General features: G+C 39.0%; 1 protein-coding gene across 2 annotated transcripts in view; it reads right to left on the reverse strand.

Moving 5' to 3' along the window:
• Positions 1 to 21,626, reverse strand: part of atrnl1a (attractin-like 1a) — a 181,647-nt gene that overhangs the window by 85,707 nt on the left and 74,314 nt on the right. For both annotated transcript variants that reach the window (XM_026356595.1, XM_026356592.1), the window contains 4 exons: positions 16,195 to 16,247; positions 8,466 to 8,560; positions 7,863 to 7,941; positions 5,700 to 5,857 (listed from right to left, as the gene is read on the reverse strand). In XM_026356595.1, the coding sequence (XP_026212380.1) occupies positions 5,700 to 5,857; positions 7,863 to 7,941; positions 8,466 to 8,560; positions 16,195 to 16,247 (385 nt within the window). The remainder of the gene's footprint in view (positions 1 to 5,699; positions 5,858 to 7,862; positions 7,942 to 8,465; positions 8,561 to 16,194; positions 16,248 to 21,626) is intronic.

Raw genomic sequence — 21,626 nt, forward strand, 5'->3', positions numbered from 1 at the left:
CACATCACCAGTCTAATTTGTCCTCATGTTGCTGATGACCGCTGCTGACTTCCTGTCTGGTTAAATGGGCAGCACTCAGTCTCTCTTCTTCTCTTTCACCCTATGAAATATAATAGTGCCTCAGTTAGATGCATCAGATAGACTCAGCTCCTCCTTGTGTGTGCAAGCATGTGCGCGCTGGTCAGGCGGTTCACCATTTTCACTGCCGTTTTAATCCAATAAAATACACTTTGTCACTGACATAATCAGAGAGGGTGTTTATATGTGTGCGTGGGTGTGTGTATGTGTGTTAGACATCTGATTAGAAGAGGAATTCTATTTAATGATGACAGGCGCACAGAATAAATAAGTGACTGAGCAGCAAATCAAATCAACTGACCAATCACACCAGCCCGGAGTTCATCTGCCACAAAGTGGCTGCTCACCTCTGACAGAAGGCTTTCAATCAGAGGGCCAATAGGTCGTTAGGCATGTAGGGACGTACAGAGGGAAACAGAACATGACGACTGGTGGAAGTAGATACAGTATGAGAAGAACAATGTGTTTTAAAGAATATCACACATGAGGAACTAATTCTAAACAGAAGAAACCATTTCTTTTAAGTGTTTTGTTTCTTGCTGTCGATTTTAATTTTACATCTTCAAAACATAAAGAGTGGAAACAAAGGGCTGTTCAACACAGTCAATTTTCAGGTTATTATAGTTCTTTCACACTGAGATAACATTTCATGATAAATTACAAACAGAGATGTTCAAATTTGAAACAGTTACGCTATCGAGTTATACAACTTCTGGCTGAATTAGCATTTAGCTCTAACAGAAAGAGAGAAACTGGGTCATGTTCCCATAATGTTTATGGGCTCAATCAATAAATCATGATTTTTTGATTAGAATCAAAACCAGGCCAGTCCTGGTTTGTGGAAAGATGTTGTCAAATTAAAACAAATTACAATAATGACCTACAGTGGCTTCAGAAAGTATCCAGACCCCTTCACTTTTGGCACACTTTGTGTACATTTAATTTTAACTTGGGTAAAACTGGCATTTGGCCAATCAGTCTCCACTCAGTAACCCATGACAAATCTTTTTTTAAAGAAGTGTTAAGCTTCAGAGATAAAACTGTTTTGGCAGAAATTACGACTGCAGGTGTTTTTGGATAAGTCTCAACAACCTTTGCACACATGGATTTGGGCAGTTTAACCCGTTCTTCCTGACAGATCCACTCAGGCTCGTTCTGGAAAGTGTCTGAACTGCCATATTCAGGACTCAAAGTCTGGGCTTTAGCTAAAGCCACTGTAGCAGTGTCCTTTGCTCTATGAGAAATGCTTGGTGTTAGCATGGTGCAATTGAATTTTTGTCTACATAGAGAAGAAAATATTTTTCCTCATTTTCTGAGTAATTAAATATCATTTGGTGAACTAAGAGGGCTGTCTACTATTGTAAAGGCCTGACTGATGGAGAGCTGCAGGGATGGTCGTCCTGGTCAGACAGAGTATAACAGATTCTGAATGTGTACATGATATTTGTGTTTAACACACGATTTCAATCGACTTCAGTCTTTGATAATTTAAGTTTCCCTAAAGAATTTGATTTGCAACATAAGTCTTTTAACAGAACTTAATAACGACTTGACCTTCAACTTTGTAATCTGAATGTAATAGATCCAAGAATCTCTCTGCAAAGCAACTGTTTTTATGAGAACCATACTGGTTTCATAAGCTTTTTCATTCCCCCCCCCCATACACGCACTGGAACCCTCAACTAGCTGTATGCGAGAAATCAAACGTCGGAGTCAGTCAGCCAGTCATTAAATGTACATTACCCAACCAGCTTGCTCGTTCCTGTAATGTCCAATTAAGCCCATGTGCGATGACAGGTAATTGTCTAAAGAACTCTCAGTGAGTTTTACCATGCTTTCGGATGTTGTGCTGCACTTCTCTCCTTCAAGAAAACAGGGTTATACGCACTAAATAATGCATCGTTTCCAATAATTGTTTCGATTTCTACAGTGTACTTTTTGTATCATCCACCGCCACCTGCCCTCGTACTACTACCCTGGGAAAGCCCCTCATCAAAACTGAATGGATCGTTTCCCCTCATGTGAAAATGCATCTGACACAAACCATGTCCAGTTGAGTGTAACGTGGGTGAAAGATCAACTGCAGACAATGTCGAGACCTGATTCTCCAGCTGCTGTCTGGGGTTCATATGTGAACACAGCTACAGAGGATTCTGAATAACATCTGTTGACAATTCAATTTTATTTGTATAACGCCAAATCAGAACAGAAGGCATCACAAGGCATTTTACTGTGTTTAAGGTTTAAGACCTTACAAAATATTACTGTGTTCAGAATTATATAGAAAACCCAACAGACCCACTTGTGCAGCACTAGGAAACAGTGGAGAAGTAAAATAAATCACTAACGTACAGCTAACTTACCTCCTACAGACCTTTACTGTGAACCAGTAACATACCAGCAAAGTTGCATCATAATGGGGGGTGCACGAGGGCAAGGACAAAGGTGCAAGGTCAGTATCAAAACCTTTCTCTGTCTTACAGAGCTCCCAGCTGATGTCATTAAGATGATGGGGAAACACACACGTCACATTAGAGTGTGTAGAAATAGTCATGGAACGTCACCTTTATTAAATAACTGAATTAAGTTTGTGACTAGCTAATTATAGCCAGTCTGCTTTTAAAAACATTGGGGCTGTGTGGGGAAAAAGCTGATTTAGGATTAAGCTGAGGTTTAAGTACTGACATTCATCAGAAATAACAGGTGGTGAGTTTAACAAAACCATATGACAAATTCAACAATAGTGTTACAGAACCTCTGATCTCAAAACAATTCAAGCACGACCTGTAATTTAAGTTACATAAAAGGCAAAGTATGAATTGGCCTTCAGCTGGAATTACACAAGCAAATGCTGTTACATTATGAAATACAGGGCCTACAAAGGTGGGATTTTATGTGGAGGGTGGCCAAAGAAGGTGAGTGCATGGGATGAACTAAAATGGTACAATGAATATTCACAGCAGATTTCACAGACTTTTTTATCAACTAAAGAAAAACAAATCTGGCCTGATTACAGGAAAGGTCAATGATTCACCAGAAGCACTGAAATCATCCCCCTGAGAATAAAGAACCATTCCACCTTTTCTAACAATCTGGTCAGAAGCTGTTGGGATTTGTTGCTCTGTCCTCTGTCTCTTCCTCCCTCAGCATGTTTGTACATGAGCACTTGTGTAAATGTGGCTGCTATTTGTGCACAGGTCTATTAGATCAAACATATCAGCCGGGGTCATTACTAATTCTCAGGACGATTTCTCATCCCGGACCTGTTCTAGCATCGGAAGCCACCAAGGTCACAGGATGGGATGCCGAGTGCTTCTCGTGTTACACACAGTCACGTCTGACATAGCAATGAGATAGGCCTGATCATGGTAATTATCATATCACCTTTCAACCAGCAGATATATGGAGCGCCGATAATGTAGCATTAATGGGAAATGCATATGAGGAGTGCAATCGATGGACAAATGACCCATAACGAGGTGCAGGACACTGCAATAAACGCCAACATTTGTATACACCAAATGACTGTGATACCCAAGCTGATTAGGATTAAGTACCTAAATCATATTTCCACTTCAAATTATGGAATGAGCATTCCTGCGTCATTACTTTGGTTATCAAAAAAATAAAAAATAATAATTCAATTAGAACCTAAGAAAAACTGTTGAGCAGGACTAAACCGGACTGGTCAGGGCCACGAACAGATCAACAGTCAAGTGAATCATTTTTATCTATGAAGAAAACAAAGAATCAAAACTCTGATTTTCAACCCCAGAAACAAAGTTACGTAGGTTTAACTTGGTAAGTAACTGTTTAAATAAAGAGAGCTGCACCCCAGAGTGTAAAAACACAAAATCTAGACGAGACACATCAACACTCGCTGTGTTTAGTATGGTCAACATGGAATTTAATAAATCGACGGTTTGATATATACCAGACGTGAACATTATCCTTCAGATATCACTCATAAATCAGTTTGTTCAGGTTTCATTCATTCTGAATACTTTAGTAACCAACAAAGTCTGTAAATCTTCCCATTCATCACATGCTGCTCCATCCAACCACCCTCTTCTTTATGTCTTTATCGGTGTCCAGGCATACTGTCCATCTCCCTCAATCTGTCAGTTAGGCCGTCTCAGGTTGTCTCAACACTGGATGTTTCAACTCTACCTCTCATCCCAACATCAGTAAACCAGCCTGTCTGCCTTCACTCGGCCCCCATTTTCTCCATTCTGTCACTTCTTGACGCCATCCATCAGCACACGCCCCACACCCCGTGTGACAGTCATCTTAAAATATTACTGCTAAAAGTCTACTTCAATTTAATGGATCATAAGGCTGGAGCGTGAATATTTAGTGTGTGTGGCTGCCGCCTGGAGATTTAATCCGGTGCTGCATAATTGATGGAGAGACATCGGAAAACTCACAGATCATTAAATGTGATCGCAGATTTGCCAAACACTTTTCAGAATAGTTTATGCTCAGCGTTCTGTCAGGGCTATATGTTTTGGAAAGAGACAGCCCATGAAAACTGCAGATGATGATGATGATGATGATGCAAACCACACTTTGTGCTTCACCTTTTTCATTCAAACACCTAAACTGACTTATTCAGACAGCAGATTAAAGATACCAGTTGTCAGCAACACAAAACAAAATCTGTAGATACAGTTACATTACAACATTATTATTACATTTAAATGTATTGACTGCTTTTGTGATTTGCATTTTTATTTTTTTTTATTTTAAATAATGACAATACAACTTAATATTTAAATCAAGAGGAGCACTTATACTGAGACTTATTATTTCATAAGTAAAGATAATAGAAAAACTAATTTTATCCCATTACTACTTCACAAAAACGACTTTATTGGGATTTTTTATTAGACTTTATTTAATATTTATCAAACAGTTTGTGTAGCAGCAGCATGTGGTGCGTTTTAGACCAATTTGACTATTTAGTCTCACTTGGAGTCTGTTAATTGAAAACAAAACAGGATTTTGCAACACTTTTGAAACATGTCCGGGTTCTGTTGTTGTCTAGAGTTATAACAAGAAATAATTAAAGTGATTCAATAATTTTTCTCAACAGACAGGCATTGAATTATTTATTGACTGCCGTTACACAAACCGTTTTAATAACTTAACTTATTACTCCCAAATGGAAACTGATTTACAGTGTGTACACAGAAATAATGATCACACACATTAAAATAAACAAAGTGAACCTTCTTCTTTCTCAGAATCATTAACGTAGTAAAATAGATCTGCAACTTCACTCTATTTTCCTGCACGTTCTTTCTGCAGCCATTCAACAAGAATAATTTCAGACCTTGTATTGTACCTGTAATCTATCAGAGCGTCTTAGCAGTTGCCTATTCTTCTGTATCCTGGGTTTTATATTTGTCATTGCCGTAACAGTGAAACATTTAGTCAATTCACTGTTAATCAAACGGCGCAACAACATCTCAGCTTCTCAGTGTGAGGCTTTGCTGCTTGATTATGTTACTGGAAATTAAATACCTTTGATCGTGGACTCCTGGTCGGACAAAACAGGCATCTAAAGTTTAACCATTTCAGATTATTCTCTAAATTTCGCCCTCCCCTGATGTCCTTACCTGGATCTTGATTGGCCAGCTGAAGTTGGACACATAGACGTAGAAGGTGATGTTGTGGTGGAGTCTGAAATTAAACTTCTCACAGGAGAAACTGTCTCTGTGCTCCTTGATATTGGTCCTTGCTATAATGGGCATCTCTTCGCCTGAGATAGTTCCAGCTGTCAGGGACAGATGATAGTGTAAACATAAACAGAGAAGACATTGTATTATTTTACATTTTTTATTAAACATCACCACCACAGTGTTTTACTAGCAGCTCAACTATGTTCAATATTCTTCTAGATCTGTCACTAATCATGAAGCGGAAAAGCACAAACAGTGAACTTAAGTATGTTTACTGTACTTGTGCTGCACAGGCTCCATGTATTATGGGAAACCAGCAGCAGTTTGTGGCTAACAGTTGCTCCTTATTTTCATCAGATTCCTTTCAGGTGAATAATGCCAACAAGGAACCACATGTCCAGTAGCTTGTCAACCAAGAACAGGTACTGCTCAGACGTAAGCTTGAGCTATGTTGTAAATCAATTACCAACTGTATGATACATCTTCATAAAGATTCACTGGAAAGAAAACGTTTGTAAAAACCAATAGATTTACTGGATTATCAAAATTAATATGGAAACAAAGAAAACATGATCCTCATTCATCTGTATTATATTAATCAGCAGTTCAAGTGTCTAAAACTGCAAAGAGCCTTTTACAAAACAACTACCATCACTTGGCTTTGGCACCACCTGTTTATTTTTCTTCCAGATATTCAAGTGTGGATGGCCTCATCGAGTGATAATTTGTGCCAGATTTGGAGAAATTCCCTTGTGTTCCTAAGGCATCGCATTCACAATAAGAACTGGATGAACATAAGGTGACTGTGACCTTGAGATTTGATCAATCATTGAGTTCAAGTTGACATTTGTGCCAAATCTGAAGGAATTCCTTCGAAGCCTTCCTTAGATGTGACGTTCACATGAAATGAGCGGCCAAACGAACGAATGGACGGATGAACGACAACCTGCTAACCATAAAGTGTGTAAGTGTTTGCAAACGTTTTCTTGCCAGTGTGTATGAGAAGAACAACAGCCTTCCTATTCACAACTTCACAGCCACATAAGATCAGCACAATGAGACTTAGAGTGGCCAAGCTGCGTTCAGAGTGAATATCCTTGTAAAGCTATTTTTTACAGAGAAAGTCTTAAGTAAGCAGGTTGAGTGAAAACAGTCTAGATTTTCAAATGTCAAGGTGCACCTTTCATCTCAAACAGGCAAATTAACATTCAGTGGCAAAAGCATTTTCATGACACCTCGCAGTAATTCAGAGCAAGCTTGTAAATTTCTCTCAGCACTGAAGTGGTCTGATTTCAGTATCCTTCAAAGCATTATCAGCAGTTCTGTGTTAATGGCTGAGTCTTTCAGACGTTGTGAATAAAATATTTCCACCTCCGTCTTTATCAGGGCCATTAAACACTCTGTAATAGTCTGCACACAATCACACACACACACACACACACACACGCCCCACAGTCCCAAACTGAAGAGGCACTGGGCCCCAAGACAACACAAGTGTGAAAGCTTTTATCTTAATTGAAATCAGGAGGTAAAATGTATAAAATGCCTTAATTCAAAAATTCAAAACATCTTAAGGACACTTGGCCACGAGTTAAGGACTGCAGGACAGACATCTAAATGACAGCGCTTTGAGACAGGCCAAACAATCAACCACGGCATCAAAATTCAAATTAAATTACAAAAGATAACGCTGAAAGTCAGAAGAAGTGTCATTTCATAAAGACAAGAGAAGATTTCTTTAACTGCCTTTAGTTAAATACTGTATGTTCATGATTAATTAAAAAAAAAAGTTTTATTTTATATGTTTTATTATTACTTAATTTCCCAGTACAATAAATGACAAAGGCCATCAAAGCTCCAACTATGCACCAAGCTATGTACTAATCAAAAAATATGTTCATCTGCAGATGAACCTGTAGTGAAAATACATGTTTCAGCCCTAATGTCCATGGACACAGTCCTGAGAAGAGATCCAACCAAGCCAAATAAAGAAATCACTGTGTGCTAGTGCTACAGAGCTTTTTATAAAACTCTTTATGACAGATAATCAACCAAATGTCACTTTTGATACAAGTATAAATATATAAAAGTGCTATGTACCTGTTGAACTCAGGGACCAAGTGATGTTGAGGTTAAAGTTGTTGGAAGCGTTGATCGACATGTCAAGATTCTTATTTGCCTGCACAAAAGAGAAACACGTGCAATGTTGAGTTATTAGTCTGGAATAACCCAAATATGAGAATCTGAATGTGAAGATGCACACAATGATTAAAGATGCATTTAGACAATACAAAGATGAATATCTTTCCTGGACTGCACATGGTTGTTTAACTAGTTTTCATTCAGGTCTGCTGGTGAAAAAAAAACTTTTTTTTTTAATAATGAATTTACATATCTGTCACTGTCTGACAGCAGATATTCCACATTTACAGAATAAATACTCCAAAATTTAGCTCACATGTTGAATGTCAATCACACACAACAATCCAGGTTGAGCTCTGATCACAGACCCTTATCACCATGTTATCACCATGTCTGTGCCCATTTGACTTTACTAAACTAAATCCAACCTTACAGGAGGGTGCGATGAGTCACATTTAACTAATTCTGCATTTCAGTGAAATCCCATTTAGACGCTAAATGATCTTTAATGAGGCAGCACAACAGTCAGCTTATCAACCTGCCCTATGTGCATGGGTTTACCTGTTCAGGTGTAGCCATGAAGTTGATGGCAGTGTAGTAGCGGTCGTCTTCCTGAAGCAAACTGAAGGTGAACTGGTAATCAATCAACAGATTGTCTAACAGAGAGAGAGACACAGACAGAAACAAGAAGTGAAACAGACCAAATGTGCTCAAACAAACCCATCAAAAGACCAAAAATGTTTCCATCTATTAGCAGTGGAACATTAGTGCTTTATTTGCATAAAAAGTTACCATCAGTTAATGCACTTTGTGATGGATTGTTTCAATAATAATGCAGTTCTAGAGTCGGTTTTCATTTTTGGAGTATTTGACCCTCATCTGCTCTTTTCCCTTCACAAGTCATCTCATAGAATCCTCTATTCCCGCTCATTTTATTGGTCCTGCTCTCAAACACAGATTTATGAAAGTAAAACCATGAGAAACGCTGACCATAAGTCGATATTCAATTATGATGAATAATGTTAAAGTGGTCGAGTTTTGGTCAAAGATCTCAATCCGTGACAAAATAAACACAATGTGTGTAAAAGTCTATACACAACATGAACACAAGTGCTTACAATGAGGACGGTGGATTCTTAGACAAGCAAACAGTTCAATCAATAGAACATGAGTGAGAGTCTAAATAATCATGTTCTCTCAGAGATTTAATCATTTTTCAAAGCAGCTTCTATCGAGTATCTGAAAGCAGCTCTTTGTCAGCGAGACAATGGCCGATGTATGGAGACAATCACAGTGATTCAACATCTGGACAGACAGCAGGAGCCACACTAGGTCACCTTGTCTGCCTGCCTCCCTGACGGAGGGGGGAGTAAAGGAGGGGAGGAACAGTGAGAAACGGTGGAATAAGGAGAGAGAGCGCAGCTACATGGCCATGAGAGGATAATGGGGTGAGGGGATATTTTTTAAGTTAATCAGCGTGACTGCTCAGTGCTAAACCTTCAGGGTATGTGTGTGAGATTTGGATCCAAGGGCAGCCCAGCTTAAAACTCATACATACAAGTATTCTTTTATATTTAGTTGGTAAAAAGTTTGTGTTTCTCGCACTCTGTGACCCATTTTCATAGTTTCAACATCAGTCCAACAAGTTATTGCAATAAATTTTACCCCTATAACGGATTCCGTTTCCAGTGGCCTGTTGACGCTACACAGTTACAGTAAAATATCCTGGCTCTGCTCAGACATTACTCACCAAAACATACTGCAAACCACAACTCAAAGCATCAACTAACTCCGTCTGCAAGAAAAAAGGCACACAAACACACACTCAGTGTTGTATTGCTGCTTACAAGTGGGAAACAGAAGTGTCTTTCTGTCTTGTTGAAGCAAATCAGCCATGGCTCAGCCTGACACAGAGGATGTGCCAGATTTCCACACAAATAAAAGTGCTTCGAAGTTGTGTTTTAATACAAATGCTCCTGAAAAGGAACACTGAGTGCTGTTACAGGTAATCTGTTGCTGTTTGACACTAAATGGCCACAGCCAGTACTCACTGTGATTTTTAACTTGCAGAGCAGAAAAACCTTGTGTCACACACTGTAGAAGAGCCGTTTAGTGATCACCTTCTTCTCAGCTGCACAATCCTGGGGCGTCACCAAGACGAAAGCAAATTATGTTTGACAAACACCCTTGTTTTGTTCAGCCTTCATGGCAACTTAGCCCGAACAGCAGATATCATCAGATCAAAGACAATATTTTTTCTTAACAGCTCTCTTTTCCTCCCTTCCTCCTAGGCAGGCGTGCTCCGCTGCTGCTCAGTTGTTTATCCCATAAGGGTCGTCAGAACAACTTTAGAGTATTTGGATTTTTTATGCTGTGTGTGTGCATAAATATTCATATTTGTGTGTTTGCATGCACAGTACACTTGTGTATCTACCCCGTCAATGAATCAGGTATGTACATGTGTGTTTGGGTGGCTGCATACACCCTCTGTGTCTGTGTCTGTGTGTATTTACAGGTGTTTACATATCTACATCGTTAAACACACACACACACACACAAAAACAAATTACACTGGTCCCTCTGTGCGTTTCCAATATGTTTGAATTCAAAGCTGGTAGGAACAAGAGCATCAGCAAGGTTTAAAAGTTCATCTAAGCTAATTACAAATCCCATCTGAGAAATCTGACAGCAGTTTCACTTAGGCAGTCTCAATTATCCACGAACATGTGCAAATTCTCACTCCGGATAAATCGTATCAAGGTATCGCTTGCTGTATTAACAATCCCCAGAAGAACTGAAATACAAATAGTTCACGCCAATTCAGGCATCAATCAGATTCACAGATGAGTGATCTTATTACCATAATGTGTAAGCTGATTCAGCCTATATGAAACAAAACACTGAGGGAGAAAGAGGAAGGCAGAAAAGGAAGCCCTCACCCAGAACACAATCTGATATTACAGCAGACTGCTTCAAATTGAAATACAAGCATGAATTCACCTACAATGTCAGTTTGTAAGAATCTCTCGCTGAGGTTTCATTTAATGCTTGTTAACAACTCATTATTTTCCATTTGTAACACCTGCCTGATGCAGTGCAGGGCAGACATTACAGCATCGCCTCACTGAGAAAATGGGGTACAGCCAGAGGCATATATACAAGAGAATACACAACATGAATTCAATATCAGACCCAAGTGGAGGTCAAGGTAACCTGGAGGTAAAGTGTGCAAGAGACCAGGGGCCTTCTTCACAAAGCGTCTTAGTGAGAAAACTCTGAGAAAGTTCCCACAATTATGGTGGTTTTTAGGAATTTCCTTCAACAGTTAAGACTAGTAAAGAGAAAAGTGATTTACAAAGCATCTCAGAGTAGATCGGAGGACTTTCAAGAAGCTTGAGAGTTTATTAAGGAGAAGAATGAAATGGTGGGAAGACAGAGATAAAAAGAAGTGGCAACACTAGAGCAGGGTTCATTTTTGTCTGTTGTCACAGTTTATTATTACGTCCACACCTTGCAAAGCAGGGACACACAGCTGCATCACTGCACCATCAGAAGCTGAAGGAATTTTTTTCAAAAGAACGAAGGTGATAGCATTAATGTAGAAATCGTTTCCAGTGCGGACTTCATGGACTACACATTAACAGTCCCATTAGTTCTCACAGTATCAATCACAAAATCCAAGAAACCATTTCACTTAACTACAAAATATTCTCTAACCAATCACAGCTTTTAAAACATACCACTTCACTTTCTTGCTCAGGGTTGTAATGAGCGGTTTCCTAAATCACTCCTAGGACTCTTTGCTGGGACGTTTTTGGTCTCAGTTAAAAGCTCTCAGAGAATATTTTAAGAATGTTTAGTAGAAGCTCAACATTAAATGAAAACTTCTAGGAAACCAAGTAGAATCAAGTCACTATTAATGTTTCTCCTGTTCACATTACCGCTTCTTGATACAGTCTCAATGCAAAGTGAAATTAAATTTAAATTTATTAAAGGACTGTGACACTAAACTGCATTACAGCAAAGAAACTTGGTATTTTTCTGGCACATTTTAACAGCTAATTTCTGTATTTCTGGTGTTTTCTCTAAAATGGTGCATACTGTATTAACATTTATCAAACTCTTGAGATGTACTCAAACTGATCTAAAAGCAGTCAGAATATTTAATAGTCTGTCAAGTGTAACTACTGGATCGTAAAAAGGGTTTTTGGCCTGATAGGACCAATTAATCCACGCTGGATAGGCGTCCAGACGGACCGCCTGTCAGCAAATGTTGAGGCACCTTGGATTGATGCCAGATCGTGGTCTGATGAACGCCCTTAGGCGAGGAACGATGTTAACTACTATCACTGCCATGCAACTATTCTAAAGTGAATATACACAGAACTCTAGAAATTAGTGATTGGACAAATGAACCCTCTTCATTTGTCTCTACCTTGTTGGACATGATGACATTGTTCAATCCTATTTTTTAATGCCTTCTATCACTAATTGTCCTTTAATACAAATTCGAGACTGTCTGTAAATATAAGAACTTCTTTCCTTTTGATTAAGCTTTCCCAGCAGGCCTGAGGGCAGTAAGCAGCACTGACTGTGACTGGTGTTAGCCAGTAATTCAACCAAATGCTGGTCTTTCCAGTGGAAGTGGTGGGACACTTGGTGGCCATCCTTAATTAGACATTGCTTGTAGCTGACTGTGATGAATTATGACAGTGGTTCATTAAAGCATTGTCCTAGTGATGGCTGCTCATAAATGTTAGCCTGACTGGGGGCGAACTCATTAAACTGCGCAGTTGCTTTTCATCAATTGACTGGTGGTTCAATATGACAGTGTTAACTGAACCAAAGCATCAGTCTCTGTTCATCCTCGAGTGAGATGAGGACCACTGTCGTCAGTAGCTGGACACATACTTATCAGAGTGATGAAAACATTGCACCATGAATAAGTCTATAACTACAGCTCTGGAAGACACCAACACCACGAAGAAAACATTTCTGAATGTGACACGGCTTCATGCTGTATTTTTGTTCAGTTACTGCTGATTTGTGGCCACCTTGGGTATGTCTTCTGCTTTTTAATAATATAAATGGTATGTTTTGCAACATGTAATCTTTCTTTGAAATATCAGAATCTTATGAGTAACAGCAAAAGTTCATGTTCAGTGACTCTTAAAACTGACTTTCAAACAGTACTTAGGCAGATAGAGAGAGAGGTGGGAGTAGACTGCTAAATGTGTCTGATTCAGACCAGATGTCATGGGGGCCGAACTTATGATATTCAGCTGTTTAACCTTAAGTGGTTGTTTGGTTTAGATAATGCTGTTCTTCTCACTTTAAGGAGCTCTTTCCTGGAATTTTGCTGCTCTCAAAGTGTTTTGTTTCAGGGCTGCAGCTCTCTGAAGCAGCACTTACTGCTACATGGATGGAAGTAATCCACCCTCTCGTACCATAGGCCACAGCGAAATATTACTTTAAATGGAACATACAACATAAACTTAGAAACTTTGACCCTGAGAGAACTAGAGCTGAACCTGCAGCTCAACCTGAAGAGAGCACCTCTGTCACACCATCATCACAAGATGCCACAGACAAACTACACTTGGTTATATAATGTCTTGAACTGTGGAGACGGTGACTACTAAAATGATCACCCCACCAGAGTGGTTTCACCCTGAGGAGTCTAGAAAACATGAATTCTGCTTGAATTTGGGAGTGTATGTAATAGAACAAGTAGAACAATATGAAGACACAGGCGCTGCATAACCACTATTGAGAACAGCGCTGCCTGTCATATACTCCTAATTTTATATGACAGAGATAAAGCTTTTTTATCAGCACCTTCCTTCCAATGACATTTAAGGCTAATATTGACCACAAGCACAGTTGTGGCTGCTTTCCTTAGAATACGAGGAAATGGACGGCTTTAAATGTGCAATTTATACACAGCCACTCCACATGTATGAGAGAAAGGGTCTTGTGTGTATTCATGTGTGTTTGGCTGTGTGTGCTTGAGCTTATTCAAACAAAGCTAACCCCATTTTATAGACAGCAGGACAGATAATGTTGCATTAATGACATGACATAATGAAGTAAAATACATCTCAAAAAACACACACCACTTCATCTGCAGCCATAGTGATATGAAAGAACTGTGTAGCCCCAGACTTTAAACAGCCATTAAATCACTGCTTGTCTGACTATATGCGTGTCTATTGTTAAAAGCCCTTCACAATACTGGGAAAGGGCATTGCATTGGTGCCATCTAGTGCTTTCAAACCTCAGGCCTGACACCAGCAGACAGAGTACAACCACACCATCCATGGATTGCTGAAGACTTCACTATCACAAAAGGAACAATGATTTTCTACAGATGATAGGACAGCTTTAAAACTTATATTTCTGATTTTTACAGGAAGTTGTTTACATTCCCGAGTAGATTAACAGTTAAAAACCATTAATAGAACCGAAACTTTTCTGAAAAGGGGAGTTTTGTCTTGATTTTCTGATTTGGTAACAGATTAATATGGAAGTTTTGCAGGAATAAAGGTGAAACTATGAGAGCATCTTATCTTATTTTCTTTGAGGTGACCAGTGCGATCTATGGCGTGACCTCACTGATTGCTATGCTCCTTCACTGAAAATAATAATAGCCCCACTCAAACTAGAAGACTACTGAGATTGGCAATGTTTTAGCTTTATTATTGTGCGTTATAATATAAAAACTAATGGTAGCAATGCATAGATGGAGTGAATTTTTGTGTGTATGTGTGAAGAGAGCTGTTGAGTGGGTGTCTGTGCGCTTTTGTGTACCACAAAACATCTGTTTTGACTACAGCATTCCTCCTTCACTTGCCCTTTAAAAGGAAAACCAGCAATTTGCTGCAAATGAGAAGGGTCAATATGATCCCTGCCAGCATCTGGAAATAGTAAAACAGACTCAGGAAAGCGAACAGAAACACTTTCACTCTTCTATATCCATCCTTCTCTCAAAAGTAGAAAGATCTTTGTAATCAGATTGTGCTGTCATACCAGATCTGAATGATTAACAGGGATCCATCAGAAAAATGCTGCCACTTCTTATTTATAAGCTTAAAATGACAATGTTCATAAAATGGACATACAAATTGTTTCTGACATTTACTTTCAAACTCAACACTGTCCTCTCTCAGAGGCACGATATTAATATTAGGACAACACGACCTATTAGAAAGGACCTACTGACCCAATCACAAAATGTAGCACTGTAGTACATGGAAAGAATCCATAATCATACTATATACATGAAGAATCAGATCAGAAAGCAAAAAGCAGATATTACTGTGTAATATTTAGGTTTGTCCCTTTTCTTGCTCAGTAGTTTCAAGCATGTTGCACTGCTTTACCAAAATAGGGCTAAATATTGGGCTCTGGTGTCATACCCTCGTCAGAGTTCCTAAATTGTCCCTAACATAGTTTTTATGGATACAATTTGGCACAAATGAGTGTTCAGAACACTCAGAGTTTATAGATCAACAACACAAATACTGATAACACTACAGGAAGAGCAAAAGGTCTCTATGGATTTTTCCACCATGGACATTTGTTACCAATGAAACTGACTTCAACAATGCAGAGAAATGCTTTATCTAATGTGGGCTGGTGTTTGTTACTCTCTGTCAAATATGTGGAACATAACAATCTGCACAAGTTGAGCAATCTGCTAGCATATTTTTTCATACTGTCATTAATATGATCACAAATAGAGCTATGGCAGCTGTGCCGTGAAAACTGCTATATTGACAGACCACACAGGGATTGGGGTATTTTTGTGCATTTTATCAATCAAAGTTGTTACAATAAATATATATACACATTTTTGTGTCTCTCTAATTACACGCATGAAAACCAGTTCTGAGCTCCACAAATAAAAACTAATTTTAAGTCAACAGGCTTCAGATTGACACAGGAGAAACAGGCGTCACAATTAACTATGGATCATCGCTGTGACTAGAATCCAGATGTGTGTATTTCTTAGTGATGGAAAGGGAAGGCAAACAGGCTGCTTTAAACTCACAGTCACTAGTAAACCAATTACTAAGTAAGTTCATCCAAAGTTGATTTGCAGTCCAGAAGTCCCATAGCCAGTTTAACTCCATGGACGTTAGCATTAATTGTTAGCATCTGCTTTCTGGGTACCTCCATTCCTGGCATAAAGACTGGCACAGTATACAAGGACAAACAAGCTGTGTGTGTGTGTGTGCAGGCTGGAAAGGTAAGGGAGACCCAGGTGTAAAGGCAGCAGGGTACTTACAATAACATGTTCCTCGGAGTGGGTTACCAAGGTAACGGTTCTCTGAGTCACATCTGGAATGACACAGGAGAGGAGACAGAGGTAGACAGGAAAGAGAAAGAAAGAAATAATAAAAGCATTAGTATTCAACAAGGGCTGAGTTTTTACAAAGACACATTTTTGTATTAAAGTGTGCGTCAGATGGGCCCTTGCTGCAGGTATCATCTTCCCCCAGCGCTTTGCACGGTGATTTCCCCTGACAGTCCTGTCTAGCTGTAGGTGCTCTCTTTTTCCCAGGTGCCCAAAAACACACACAAAACACAGACACATAATTATCAAACTGAGCCATAGTGTGAGTGAAAAGAAAAATAAAGCTCATAGACACTTAAAAATCTGAGGTATATCCTGAAGGACTCAAAGTTCAAAAACAGATTTCCATGCATCTGTGAGAGAACTGCACAGTCACCATCTCAAATTTCTTAAGCTAAAAAGTGTTGAATGTAAAACAGTCTCTGCTTGTAAACTTGGTTGGTGGCATTTAAAAGATCCAAGCTGCACTTTTAAGAATGATTTACCAAACCTCATGGTAGCAAACAACTACACTATACTACACTGGAGCCATACTATGAGCAGGCAACAGGTAAACAAGAAGTAGGATATTTAAGCACGATGTGAACAAACTATGAATATGGATATTTATAGGGAAGTATTACTTTCTGCTTTTGTAATAAATATGTTTATTTCTCTCTTTGGGTTTACATTAATCTGTGTTAACTTATTACAAATAGGAAACATACGTAATATAAATCAGTAAAAACTTGTCAAACATGAACCAACTCAGCTTCTTATTTTGACATTTCAGCCACTTCTCTGTGATTCACTGTGACCACATAGATGCTGACTACCATTTGAATAGGCACAGATTTGTTGATGGACAGTAATTGGCTGTGGTTTAAAACTGTGACCTTTAGGTTAAGGCACAGTCTCTAATGACCAGAAAGCTCGGCAGCAACACAATTAGGTAAAAAACTAAAGGACTTTCCTAGTAGAAATGTAATGAACTTTTTAAACCACATAATGGGATTTGCATGGGTTTCAAAGGGTCCATGGTCCAGGATCTTAAGGGTTCTTAAAGATAATGTAAATTTAAACACCCAGTTAATGTAATTAAAGAAAGAGTTTTTTGAGTAACATTAAAAAATGATGTGCATTTTTTGAGTCCATTAAAATGTCAAGATGGATGTCATAGTTCAGATGACAGATAGGAAAATGATTGCCTGGCAGTGGAGAACAAAAGCCAGAGTTATTAAACTTCCACTGCAAATGAAAAAGAAATGTTAAAAATCTGATTTGAGGACTAAATGCTATTGTTTTTTGTTATTATAATGTCAAGGCTTTCAATGTGCCATTAAAGAGCTTAAAAACAACAATCATGTGTACACATGTGAGCGCTCTAAATGACGTTCATCTGGAAAACTTGGAAAGCAAACTGAAGTGTTTATTGACATTGCAGAGGTTTGACAAAATTCTGGATCATGGCCATTTAGAAAAAACCTTGCTGGTTATCAAATCCATGTGCAGCTCTTTGACAAGCTTTACTAAATGTGGGTATTAAAAAAAGAAAATGCTCTACGCACAGTCTGCACACTGTTTGACAGGCTATCAAAGGAAGAATGGAAGAACTCAGAAAGACAGGGCGAAGGAAGCTGGGTAGAAAACAGAGCATAAAAAAGCACATACAGGAAAAGAATGACAGAGGAAAAAAGAAGAATAAGTGGATGAAAACAAGAGGGCAGGTGAGGTTTACAGCCAAGTGTTTGTGAATTCTCTTGTTGAGTTGCAGCAGGTCACAGAGCAGTGATGGATACTGAATATTTCATTCTTCTATAAACCCTGGCCAAGGACGAGGTCTTAAAACCATGGCAGCCTCACAGAGCTTCCATCCTGAATCAAGAGCCGGGAACAACAATAAAACAAAGAAACACAGAGAGAGACGCCTTTTCTCTAATAGTTTTCCACAGCAGTCTGGTATTCTCTAGAAAACATCAACCATTAACGTGAGATTTCAGCTAAACTACCGTTTGGTCCGGAACAAGCTTACTGTGTATTGTGCTAGCAGCACTCATTAATGGTTGTGTTACGGCACCGACACAGAAACATTGACAGCAAAGGCAGATACAAATCAAACAAAATCAGTATCTGTATGTACTGCATCAAATCTACCAAAAGTGATAAACATACGTTTTTACAGTAAACACAGTTGGCCAAAGGAAAGCAGAACAATTGCCGACAGAGATAGAGACAATCAAGTATCAAGTAAAGAAATCACAAGTATCAAACCAACTAACAAGTACCGCCTGCATATATAAGAGAGCGCCATTATTCATTATTCTGAAAACTATTAAAAACACCACAGACACACAGTTAACACTGGGTGATTGTTGCTTCATCCCAAGAAAGAGATTTAGTGGAAAACAAAAAATAAAAAAGGACAAAGAATACATATGGTTTACTAAATATGATAAAGAGTCATTCTGCAAGGTAACCACCACCCCTCCTAATTGTAAAAACAAAAGACAGAACAAGAAACAAAGGTGGACTGTCCTTTAAAAGTGGCGAAGTGAAGCATAAGAGGGGATGAAAGAGGCTTATTAAACAAACAGTTTGGCATCCAGAGAAGAGACTTTGAGAGAGAGCAGCAGGATCTCAAGAGAACTCTGATTTTAAAAGCTTTGGAGTCGCTCCCACTCGACTGCCACAGAGGAGCATGTTGAGGACTAAGCCCTATTTCAGCACAAGAAGATTTACTGTGATAAATGTGATGTCATAAATTGCCTAGGGCCCTTTTTGAAGCCAAATATGATCTAAACAATACTTCTATCAGATATTTTAATTCACTAACCACTTTCCCCCCTTTAAGCTGTAGTTATATTTCATAATATTAGACCAACATTGGCTCTCCCACCCCTCAGAGGAGGCTAAACATCAGGTTCAGCTACTGGTCAGGACGAATGAGAAAGATTCAGCATTTGAGAATATTTCAGCAGGATCAGCTGAAGCCTGAACCTGGAGCACTCCACCTACATCTCTTCTCCTAGCTTGTGTAGGTTTAACCATCAGAACGCCTTGACGGGCACCATCTCAACTTATTTATCAAACAAGTACTTTTGTTACACCTACACCTCTTCTCTCTACCTTTGTAGATGTATGTTCCCACTGTGCAGTTGCTGGCCAAACCAACCTGCCCAGTGTTTCAACAGCTGCTACTTGTTCTTCTCTGCTCTGTCCACTCACCCAGCCAGATAAGGCAGATGGCCGCCCACCCTGATCTTGGTTCTGCTGGAGGTTTCTTTCCTTAAAGTGAGTTTTTCCTCTCCTTTCCTCACCTATTGCTTGCTCAAGGGGGGGTTTGTTGGGTTTTCTATTTAATTCTATATAGCTGTGCTGTTATATTGTGTATAACAAGAGACACCAGATGGATAAAGACACAAAACCTACAGAGAAAGAAAGTCAAGAGTTTATCAAGAAAGCAAAATGAGACATTCTTCTGATCTCCACCCAGTGTAGCAGCTTTTCACTTACTGTAGACAAGACTGAAGTCAGGAAGACACAGAAACACAGTAAGGGCCTAGCAAGGAAGAAATTCAGCATTTGGTCATGTCCATGGGTCCCAGACTTCAGGCAGTGATTCGCTGTACACTATGAAATGTTCCTTAGGTTTGTATATCTGTCAGTATTTAGGAACTGGTACAGCTGTTACCCAGACAGGTAGCTCCGACGGTGACAGGCGTTACAGGTGCTGGAATATTACCTGTACCATAGCTACAGATACTCTGTAAAATCCATTTGCTCACCTGTTGTCACCTTTCTGTTTCAGTGAGGTTATAACAAGCTATTTGAATCTAACCTGGTAGACTTATTGTTACTGAGCAAGCGTGTCGACCTGTGTCTACTCTTCATTTTCTCTGTATCCTTTTGCATTGTCTGGCAGACTGACTGTGTGGATTTAACTTTAATTGGCCTCCTCTCCTAATGTAGAGAACTACACTAATTGACTGTTAATTTAAATTTTTTCGCTGTACTTGACTGTGGATAGAGTATAAATGCTTGTTAACATTTTTCATTATGAATGTTAAATAGTTTAATGTGGTACGTAGTTTTTATGTACTACTAACTGCAGTGATTAATTTTTGCTTTAGCTTATAAAACAACAAATACAAAGTGCTATTATGACACATACATGTACAGCACACAAACAAAATCATTATCAATGTGACCTTTAATGCCCAATTTGTTTCTTTGCAAAGGATTTACATGGACATCGGCCATGTCACTTTTATGTCTGCCTTTGCTTGTGTGGATGAGTCAGAGTGTGTTTTAAGTGATGAGGCAGTCCAGTCCTGTGTGGCCCTTATCTTGTCCCCATTAGGCTGTTGTAAGCAGCTTAAATGACTGTCCCCATTTTGTTGAAGCTCTGCGTCCAGGACTTTAGTGTCCCCCCAGAGAGAGAGTAGCTCATCCTCGCCCCCTACTTAGCCTCTTCAAAGTCTGCTTACACCTCTTCTCTGTGGCTCTTCAGGTTGGATTTTCCATGTGTAACTGTAGAAACCTATATTTAGATGGTGTTAGTCTCAGGACATGGTCAGACAGTACTAGAAACTAGTCATCTTTCCAGATACGTTTTTGCTTTGGTAATATTTTTTCTTTTTTGTATAAACTGTTCTATACAGTAATGCTCGAATGTTATATTCAAGTTTTTGGTTTTTGCATAAATATGGCCCCAAACCTAACCCCAACCCTAAACCTTAGTATTTCACTGTGGAAATGATCCAATCTGAAATATGAGTGGATGTCAGGGATTGTGAATGACAACACAAATTGTGAGAAAGTGGAACAATGATCATCACACCTAACAGACACGTTACTTCTGACTCTGAGAATATACACCATCTCTCACACACACCAATACGCACCTACACACTTTTCGTAACCTGGGGGGCGCCTACTATCCACCTGAGGGAAATTGCTCGTTCATAATCAAACTACAAACAAATGGCGCTCTACTTGGTGCACCATTCTGAAGTGACTCAAGCTAAACAAAGCCTTGTGACTGAGAGACATTACATTTAGAAAGAGACAGAAGAGCAGGAGGCCGTCAGAGCAAATCAAAGGTGAAAGCGACTGAAGCACACCGACTTAGAGATGAACAAGTACATCTGTGCTTTCAGCCTGTAAAGAGCATCCAAGAGAATAATAAATATAAGTATGTACTGAAAAGAAATATTGTGCTTAAAATCTCCAAGTAAACAGAAGTACTGAGGCTGTATGGCCAATCAAACATGTATTCATACTCAAGAGATGCTATTTTAAAAACAAGATAATCAGACTTGAATACCAATGTGTTTCACTTTATTTACTCTGACATGCTGCACACTGATATCACCCATTTTCTG

Source organism: Anabas testudineus, chromosome 15 (assembly GCF_900324465.2).
Source record: "Anabas testudineus chromosome 15, fAnaTes1.2, whole genome shotgun sequence".
NCBI lineage: Eukaryota > Metazoa > Chordata > Actinopteri > Anabantiformes > Anabantidae > Anabas > Anabas testudineus.